This window comes from Orycteropus afer, unplaced genomic scaffold, assembly GCF_000298275.1.
Source record: "Orycteropus afer afer isolate SDZICR_OR568_19922 unplaced genomic scaffold, OryAfe1.0 scaffold00701, whole genome shotgun sequence".
Taxonomy (NCBI): Eukaryota; Metazoa; Chordata; class Mammalia; order Tubulidentata; family Orycteropodidae; genus Orycteropus; species Orycteropus afer.
Window position 1 is genome coordinate 1,110,805 of NW_006922288.1, and position 10,854 is coordinate 1,121,658.

Below are 10,854 nucleotides of genomic sequence, written 5' to 3' on the forward strand. Positions count from 1 at the left end.
AAATTTAGTTTAAAACTTTTCTATTGCATTTTTCATATCCTCTTTGCTTCCAGCTATCACCACAAATGTTATCTTCAGAAAGATTATTGGAAACATAACGACAATGAGTGGATTTCTCCTCATAGGGTTTTCTGACATTCGTGAACTCCAGATTTTACATGCTTTCTTATTCTTGGTGATGTACCTATTATCCCTGGCAGGTAACCTCATCATTATCATCATTACCACATTTGACCAGCATCTCCAATCCCCAATGTATTATTTCTTAAAGCACCTTTCCCTTCTGGATCTCTCCTTCATTTCAGTCACAGTCCCACAGTCTGCTAACAACACTCTGACGGATGATAGCTACATTTCTCATGCTCAGTGCATACTTCAAGTTTTCTTCTTCATATCTTTTGCTTGGGCTGAGGTGGCTATTCTCACAGTGATGTCTTATGACCGCTATGCAGCCATCTGCTTCCCACTGCATTATGAGGTCATCATGAATCCTTGTAAGCGTAAGTGGGCTGTGACAGCTGTATGGCTAAGTGGAAGCATCTCCGGAATCTTGTTCACAATAGCCACATTCTCTGTCACATTGTGTAAAACCACAGTAATCCACCAGTTCTTCTGTGATGTCCCTCAGTTGATACGGCTTTCCTGCTCCAATAAGTATCTTGGAGTTGTTGGAGTAGATGCTTTCATGGCTATGATGGTATTGATCTGCTTCACCTCCATTGTCCTCTCCTACATCCACATCTTCTCCACAGTTCTGATAATACCATCAGCAGGGAGCCGAGCCAAAACCTTCTCCACCTGCCTGCCCCATCTCTTTGTTGTCTCATTTTTTGTCTCCACAGGTATCTTTGAGTTTCTCAAACCAACTTCTGATTCTCCAACTGTTTTTGACCTTATGATTTCTGTGTTTTATACAGTAATACCCCCAACTCTTAACCCTATTATCTACAGCCTCAGGAACAAGGTCATGAAAGAAGCTTTCAGAAATGTAGTGTTAGGTGGAAAATTCACCAGGAAATGAACACTTTTATCCGTTGTTGATGGCTGGACACTATTATATATAAAGAACATGTTCAATAGGTGATGTTAAGAGAAAGTAATAACTTTTTTTTTTCCTGTGGTTAATTGTGTAATACAATCATTGTCACTAGGGAAATATTTCATGTAATTCCTACATCTTTTTAGTAATTAAAGCCATTCTTTCAAATTGAGATAAAATGGACACTGAGCAATAGAAAACTGGCAAGACCTCACCTTGTCAAAGGCAGAAAACTTGAGAGACCCAGAAAAACCAGGCGGTTCCATTGAATTCCATCTCTCACAAGTTTCACTGTATATTTTACACTCACCAATTATATACATAGGAGCTCTGGTGGCGTAGTGCCTAAGGCATTTAACTGCTAACCACGAGACTGGTGGTTCAAACCCACCAGCCTCTCCTCGGAAGGAAGACTGGGCAATCTACTTGCATAGAGATACTGCCTCGGAAACCCAAGGAAGGGTGGCTGTGAGTCAGAATCATCTCGATGGCAGTGAGTTTGGTTTTTTGGTTTTATTATATACATACATGTTATTGCCAATTTTAAAATCTTATAAATAATGCAGAAAATTGATGTTCTTCTCTTCATATTTGCAAATAAAATTGCTGAATCAAAGTGCATAAAAATTTCAAGTCTCTTGAACACATAAGACCATACTACTTTCGAACGTTAAACTATTTTATGCAGCCTTTACCCTATTGTCTTATTGGTTTACCTACATGAGTCATATGATTTTATTAATTTACAAAATAAATATTTATAGAGAATCTCTTTGTTGTTGTTGTTGTTGTTATGTGCCGTCGAGTCGGCCCCGACTCATCTCTTAAGTAATTGAAATAATCCTAGGTGCCTGGAATGCAAAACGGTACAATATATACACGATGTTGAATATTGTAGAGATTTTTTAATTTTACCATTTTTATAGAGGCTTAATTTTATTTTTAAAATTTTATAAATTTTGTAACAGCTGCAGAAATGATATGTAATTAAAATATTTCTCTATTTATTTTTCATGTTACCCATTTTAATTTTACACATTTTTATGTTTTATCACATTCATAAAAAGTTTTATAATTATTGGAATTTTGTGTTTTATAGAGGTAAAAAAGCACTTTTCTAAATCCTCCTTGAATTTTGTTTTTGGCTGCTTTTTTTCTATGCAAACCCTATATCTTATAGGTTGAATATGAATTTTTAAAGTTGTGACCATAAAGCTTACCGAGTTCAGGCTACCAAATCACAATATCCAAAGTTCAATATTCAGATCTACACCCTCCTCAATTATTGGACTGTTCAATCCTCCTTCAGTAATTTGTAAATCACATTATTTTTAATTGTATACCTATTAAATGTTTTAAAACAATTTCTGAAATAATTATGACAAAAAGGGCATGTTGTTCTTACTAGGTGCCATTGATCAGTTCTGAATGAAAGCGACCTTAGGTACAACAGAACAAAACAGTGCTTGGTCCTGAGCTGTCCTCACAATCCTTGCTATGCTTCCAAGCATTGTGGCAGCCACTGTGTCAATGCATCTTGTTGAGGGCCTTCCTCTTTTTCCCTGACCCTCTACTTTACCAAGGATGATATCCTTCTCCAGGGATTGGCCACCTCTGACAACATGACAAAAGTAGGTGAGATAAAGTCTGGCCATTCTTGCTTTAAAGGGGCATTCTGGCTACATTTCTTCCAGGACAGATTTGTTAGTTCTTCTAGCAGTCCATGGTATTTTCATTATTCTTTGTTAAGGTCACAATTCAAAAGAAGTAACTCTTCATCTGTCTTCTTTAGTCATTGTCCAGCTTTCACATGTATCTGAGGTAATTAAAAATAGCATGGTTTAGGTCAGGCTCACCTTAGTCTTCAAAGTGACATATTTGCTTCTTAACACTTTAAAGTGGTCTTTTGCAGAAAATATGCCCAGTGCAATGTGACATTTGCTTTTGCTGCCATGGCTGTTGATTGTGGATCCAAGTAAAATGAAATCCCTGACTACTTCAATCTTTTCCCTATTCATCGTGATCTTGCTTATAGGTCCAGTGGTGAGCATTTTTTTTTTTTTTTTTTATGTTGAGGTGTGATCCATACTGAAGACTGTAGTCTTTGATCTTCATCAATAAATGCTCCAAGTCATCTTCACTTTCAACAAACATGGTTGTGTTATCTGGATTTTGCAGGCTGTTAATGAGTCTCCCTCAAATCCTGGTGCCACTTTCTTCTTCATATAATCCAGCTTCTCAGCTTAGTTGCTCAGCATAAAGATTGAATAAATATGTGACATCCTTGACACACACCTTTCCTGAGTTTAGACCATCAAGAATTCCCTTGTTCTGTTCTGACAGCCTTTTGATCTATGTAAAGTTTCCTCATGAGTACAATGAAATGTTCTGGAATTCCCATTCTTTGGCTGATCCTGATATTGATTATTGTCTCTCCTAATGAAGTTAGAGGACCTATGATGCTACTACATCCATGTACCACATAACATTGATTCACGGCAACATCTCACTATATAAATATCAGTGGTCTAGTGTACACTTTCGAGGGGATGCCTACAACATGACTCAGAAGCAAGCCTGCTCTACTGCCTATCCATTCATGGGAATAGGCACCCCTACTGCTAGGAAAAGTGGGCACCCTGTCCTGCCCCTAATGCCCATGGTTAGCAAGCATCAGAGAGCATGGCTGGGGTGGGGCACTGGGTCACTGAGACTACTTCCCTGCTGCTTGTGTCTGTCCCTGAAGCCTTTCTGCCAAGATCTTCATGGGATTGAGGGGCTGCTCCAGGATCTGGCCAAGCTCTCAAATGAAGTGTTGACAATGGGAGCTGTCTCTGGGCCTGTGTATCCTGGAACCCTATAGGCCCAAGTGTTTGCACAACATCCAAATCATAAAGCATCTGATTTCACGGAAAGTATCAGAGAAGTTAAGTGATGCATGGTTGCATTTACAGAGTAAATATTAATTATTTGAATATTATAAGATTGTTGAGAACAATTAAAGAAGACTTTCCTAAGTTGAAGGTTATGGCATGTTCATAAGTTGGAAATTTCAATCCTATGATGTCAGTTTTCCCAGAGTGATCTGTACATTCAACATAATACACATTTGAATACTCTTGGGTTTTCTTTCTGTGAAAATTAACAAAATGATTCTATGATTAATATGGAAATGCATAAGACTAATAGTCATAATGATCTGCAGAACAAATATGGACACCTCACAGTACTGAGTATCAAAATCCATTATAAATGATAATTAAACAGAACAATGGTACGGAATAGATCATCCAGAATCAAATGCAAACATCATTGCCAAAATTATCATAAATATATCTCTGCAATATGCAGAGAAAAGATGGTCTTTCCAATAAGCTTTCCTGGGACAATGAAATATCCATATGCAAATATTTAAAATTCTATGAAAAAGAAATATGAGTTGCTGGTTTTCATTTAGAAGGAAGCTTGTCTCACTAACACTCAATAAAAAAGGAAACAAGCAAAAAACAAACACACACACAAACAAAAAACGTGCCTTTGAGTAGATTCTGACTCATGGTGACCCCTGTGTGCCACTGTAGAACTTTTTCCCATAGGATTTTCTTTGACTGTGATCTGTTGCAAGTGTATCTCCAGGCACTTCTTCCAAAGAGCTTCTGAGTGGGTTCAAACACCACCATTTTGACAATCATTTGAAATAATCAAAACTTCTACTAAGACTTGGGGAATACAAAATGCAAAGGCAATCAGAGTGTATTAGAAAGGTTTAAAATTTAATAATAAAAATAACCACTCCTCAGAAGGAAGGTTGAGCAATCTACTTCAGTAGTGATACTGCCTCGGTAACCCACAGAGGTGTTGCTATGAGTCAGGGCCGACTCGATGGCACACAACAACAACAACATAGTGTGAGAAGCAGCTGAACTGCAACTGTGGTGATAACTTATAGCCTTAAATACTTATATTAAGGAAAGGAAAAAAAATTCTAAACATTGAGAAACTGATTAACTTAACTAGAAATAAAAATAGAAAAAAAATCACAAACTAAGTGGAAGTAAGGCAGGAATACAGTGATACACATAAAAAGAAAAATTATTGAAATAGAAAACTAAGCATGATAGAGAATATTTAAATTCTTTATTCAAAAATGCTATTAAAATGAAAAATTTCACACAAAATCTTTTAATAACAAAAGCTGATAATTCACAAGCTAATATTATGAAATGAAAAGGACCATAGACTTAAAAAATGGTAAAAAATAAGATGAAATGAGTAACTTTGTGCCACCATGTTTGAAAAAGTTAGGTGATAACACTAAAGAAGAAATAAATAGCATACTGTCTTCCTTTCTATTACTTCCATAGTCCAGTAATGCTCTCACTTCTGGGCTTTACATTTTCTCTTTCCTCTACCCAAGATGTTTTCCCCACATCTCCCCTTGGCTAACCTCATTTCCTTAAGGTTTCTTTTGCATGCGGTGTTATTAGTGAAGACTTTACTGTATAAAATAATCTGTTTCCTGCACTCTCCCTCTCACTTGCACTGCTTTCTTTAGCTTTGTCCCACTTATCACCATAGTACATGTTTACATATTTATTTGTGAAAAGTTTCAGTCTCATGATAGCCTATGCTTACCCATGTGACTTGTCCTTTTGGTCCACATGTTCTTCACATTATCCTTGCAATCAGGCTATTATGCTATGAGAAGCTCAATTGAGCCTTGCAGATGGGCTGTATAGATGAGAATCAAAGATCAGCCAATGTTCCAGTTAAACTCCCTGCTATAAGTTAACACTAACTTGCTTCAATTAGGCAAACAATCTCTACAAACTCTGATGTATAAAAACATTAAATCTCTGTCTTAAGTTAATAAGTTTTTTCTGGTGTGGTTCATTATGCATCAGTAGACAACTGGAATCAATGTTGAAAATGTACAGCAAAATGTGTCCTCAATGAGAGCAAAACAGAACTGACATCTATCATCACTTCTACTCGACGTTGTACTTATAGTCTTAGCCAATGCATGATGAGAAGGAATATAATGAACATCTACAGAAATTTGGATGGGAGAAAAAATTTTCTTGATCTCAGAAAATATATTTGTCTACCTAGAAAAATCTTCAAGAAGCTACAGACAGAACATTTGAAAAATAAGATATTTTAGCAAATTTCTTGGCCCCAAATAAAATTTATTTCTTACATAACAAAAAATCAGAGTAAAAATGTTAATTAGAAAATGTAACTTTTAAAAACTACCAAAATAAAAATTTCTAGAATCACCTCTAATAAAACATACAAAGCATATTACAGAGAATTTATGCAAGTTTACCTGAATATATTAAATTAATATGGACATTCATCTTAATAATTCATAATGTCTTTAGTGGTAGATAATATGTTTAGTAAGCTAATTTTTCTTTGTTGATATGTAAAGTCAATGTAATTCACTTTAAAACAACATGCTTTTATTTTTTTTAAGAAGCAGTGTACTGATTTTAAAGTTTTCACAGAAGTTGAAGAATACCAGGTAATCAAGAAACATTTGAAGAACAAAATAGCGGGAATTGTTTTACTAGGCAGCCAGACTTATAATTCACAGTAATTAAGACAGCATTTGGGAGCTCTGGTAGCGTAGTGCCTACAGCATTTGACTGCTAACCAGAAGGCTGGCAGTTCAAACCCACCAGGCACTTCTCAGAAGCAAGGTTGGGCAATCTACTTCTGTACTGATACTACCTCAGAAACCCAAGGAGGGGTCTCTGTGAGAGGGATCCTTATATGAACACAAGGATAGACAGGTAGACAAGTGGAAAAGGATAGAGAACTCAGAAGAGATTCTAACATATATAGAAATTCTAAACCAGTAAATGGTACTGGGACAATTGGTTTCCATATTGAGTAAGGAAAAATAAGTGGACTGAATTCTACCAACTTTGTATTAAAAAGTAATTCAGGGTAGATTAAAGATTTAAATACTAAAGTCAAAACCTCAGAAAGTTACTGTAAGACATTATCTTTATGGCCTTGATAATTGGAAGTAATTTCTTAATTAAACAACAAAAAACATCTTTACCAGAAAGGAAAAGACTTACTTAAATCAATTCCACAAACCAAAATTAGAATTTCTACACTTCAAAGTAAACCAGAGTAAATCAAGCTATAGAATGGGAGAGAATATTTGCCACTGTTATATAAGGCATGTGACTGCTAACCAGAAGGCTGGCAGTTCAAACCCACCAGCCACGCTGCAGAAATAAGACTGGGCAATCTACTTCCATGAAAACATACAGCCTCAGAAACACAAAGAGTGTCCCTATGAGTTGGGATTGACTTGATGGCAGTGAGTTTTATTGTTTTAATAAGTGACAAGATTTAGTATTTAGTATTAAAGGTAAAAATAATTCCTACAAACCTGTGAGAAAGAAAATGACTCAAATGGAAAAGGGCAGAAATCCATAAACAAGCCCACAATGATCACGAAACACGAGTAAATTTAAAATATTTTTAATAAAACAGGAAAAGTAAATTAAAACTATAGTGTGTTACTATTTCACACCTGTGCTTATTGCCCCACCATCTCTTGTCTGTCAGTTTGCCTTACTGCGGTGGCTTGCATATTGTTTCCATGCTGGAAGCTATCCTGGAAGTGAGAAGGGCCAGACTTTGTCTCATGGATTTGGGTCATGTTATCAGAAGAGTGCAGTCTCTGAAGAAGGATATCACGCTTGGTAAAACAGAGGGATGGTGAAAGAGGGGAATACCCTCATGAGATGGACTGACACAGTGCTTCAATAGCAGGCTCAAGAATAACAAAGATTATGAGGATGGTGCAGGATGGACAGGTGTTTCATTCTGTTGTACATAGCACCATGATGAGTGGGAGCCAACACAATGGCATCTGACAACGACAACAACATAATCATTGCCACAGCAATACCAAGGTAGGTAAGTAGGTAAGTCTATAAGAACTCTTATGCGAAGTTTTGTTGTTGTTGTTGTTATGTGCCGTGGAGTCAGCCCCGACTCATAGCGACCCCTCCTTGGGTTTCCGAGGCAGTATCACTACGGAAGTAGGATTGCCCAACCTTCCTATGCGAAGTTTAAGTAGGTGTAAATTGCTAAAACTGCTTTGGAAACAATTTCACATTATGTAGGGAGACTGTTGATGCGAAAGGAAAAGCATGGCCTTTTGGGGAATTTAGAGTGGTTACCTTTCCGGGGAGCAGGGAAGAAGGAAAAACAGCACAGGGTGGAATGTAAAGAGAAACAAAGTATTCCTACATAGGCGCTCTGGTAGTGCAGTGCCTGAGGCACTTGACTGCTAACCAGAAGGCTGGCGGTTCAAACCCACCAGCCACACCTTGGAAGGAAGATGGGGCAATCTACTTTCGTAGTGATACTGCCTTGGCAACCCAAGGAGGGGTGGCTATGAGTCGGGTCCCACTCGACGGCACTAAACAACAACTAGGTTACATCATTTTTTAAATTATTAAAATTAAATATTAAAAACTATTAATCATTCTGTTTTACAGAAATTAGAATGAGCATTTTTGTTGTCTTGTTTCTTGGCATGAGAAGGGTAGAGAAAATGAAATACCATTATCATTCAGTTCAGGCTTCCATCGGGAGAGGTGACTAAAGAAAAAAAAAAAAAAAAAAAACCCTAACTGGGTTCTCAAGGGAAACAGCATGTTTAAAAAGATCTGTACGTCAAAAAGGTTTGAGGTTGATGATCAGCTTTGAAAGCTACCTACATACCAAACACAAATTTGGTGAGTTTTCAAATCTTGAACAAAGAAAGAAGGAACTATTTTTAAACACAGAAAGAGAAAAGTATTTCAAAAAAAAAAAAAGAAGGAAATATTTTATGGAAACTGACAGAAACTTATGTTCTTTGAATTGAGTTTTTAAAGCAAGAGTGCAAGTTTTAACAATGAAGGAAGCTAACCTCTCTGAAAATAAGCAGATTAAAAAAATCCAAATATCAGGTTTATATAAATGTATTATGATAATGAGTCATTTAAGAAAAATAAATTAGTTGAGAAATGTTAATGTTTTATATGTTTATATAAATATTTCATAAAATGATTGTTAAACACTTCTTCAGATCATTTATAATTATACTACGAGAGACAGATCCTTGGATGGATCCTTGGATGGATGCTTTCAGTGTAATTGTACTTTTCTCTAATGCTTCTGTATGCCTGTTATTAATACTTAGAGATTTTTAGATATAACATAGTGTATGAATTGGAAAAAACAAGTGTTTGAGGCTCAGATCTGATTCAGTTACTTAATTATACTGTGTCATACTTTATCTTAATTAGTAGATGATAATAATGTATGTGTGGATTGGATAAAATTTATTTAATGATGATTTCTAGCATGATGTCTGTCCCATAGAAAGATACACTTAAAATTGATTAGTTTTTCACTTTCTTGGCAGAAGAAAATTCCTTGTGCAAGTTTGGCAAAATAAAATATTTAATGAACCAAAGTAAGAATTAAGTATGAACAACAATGCTGTTTGTCACTTTAACACTGCAAGAAAAGAGGACAAAAACAGGAAGACGTGCAGTGCATTACTTCATATAGCCCCTCTAGCCATAGAGTTAGTAACTCCCACCAATGATTGGGTAAAACTATGGAAATGTGAGGTTCTTCTGTCCCAACCAGAGGATTGGATAGCTTGCTAATAATGAACCTAACGTGCATGGAACCTTTGTATAGGAGGGACCATGGAGATACAGTGTATGGAACACTGTGGGGATTAGTCAGTTTTGCCATCCTGCTGGGCTTAAAATGAGCCATCCCAGAGTTGGAAAGGGGGAACCTGATGAAGAGACTGGAGCAAAGCACATCTTTGGGCCCAGGGTCCCTGTGCTGGGAAGTCCCTTGACCTGGGAGAGAGCTGTAACACCAGAGATGGCTAGCAGCCATGGCATCCAAAGAAGCAGAGGCAGAAGAACCAGGAGACCTGCAGGAGACAGATGGGTTTCTGCACCCACAGAGTGAGAAAGGTGAATGCATGTGGGCTGGAAGCTTGCTGGTGGAATGGGATGCCTCTGGTCAATTAATGGCAGAGCTAAAAGAACTTTGTAACACTTTCATGAACAGGAAAGAGGCCAAGGGACCACAGGCCACAGAGGCTAAAAGACAAAGACAGGCTTGCCTGCAGCACAGCTGAGAAGATGCTGTCCTGATGAAAGGACTGTCACCTAAATCTTCCTGAATCTGACCTGTAACCTATTATTTCCTTAATAAGCCCCATAATTGCAAGTATTGTCTGTTAGTTTTGTGTGGCCATTATATTGAATTACCAGTAGAAAAGGAGAGAGTATCATGTGAGGGAAATTGGTGTCAGAATTGGTAAAAAGTTTGAAGAGTGGAGACAGTAGAGGCCGCTTCTGTCTCATTGGAATCCACCTTTGTCTCTTGATCTTGATCATAATGAGTGGTTGAGGCATTTGGCTGCTATCCAAAAAGTTGGTGATTTGAACTCACCAGCTGCTCCATGGAAGAGAGATGAGGCAGTCTGCTTCAGTAAAGCTTTACAGCCTTGGAAACCCAGTGCAGGTCACTGTGAGTCAGCATCTAGTCAACAGGAGTGAGTTTGATTTTCACCTCATTATGAAGTTAGAGGAGGTCAGACAACAATGCCTTTGCCATGACACTTTTACAAGTAAGAAATTATGTCAGAAGCAACATAAAAATGCTCCAACACAGTTCCTCAAAATTGCTCTGTAGTTCCTCCTGTTTTCTATGATCTAGCATGAGGTTTTGATGAAAATGGATAAAGTTGGGAGCATTCTAGA

At 37.1% G+C, this 10,854-nt stretch overlaps 1 protein-coding gene across 1 annotated transcript; it reads left to right on the plus strand.

Annotated features, from left to right (window-relative positions):
• Window positions 1-88: 88 nt before the first annotated feature.
• Window positions 89-1,021, plus strand: LOC103211149 (olfactory receptor 14J1-like). The gene has a single exon (XM_007957067.2). The coding sequence runs from the start codon at window positions 104-106 to the stop codon at window positions 1,019-1,021; it is 918 nt and encodes a 305-aa protein (XP_007955258.1). The 5' UTR covers window positions 89-103.
• Window positions 1,022-10,854: the final 9,833 nt, after the last annotated feature.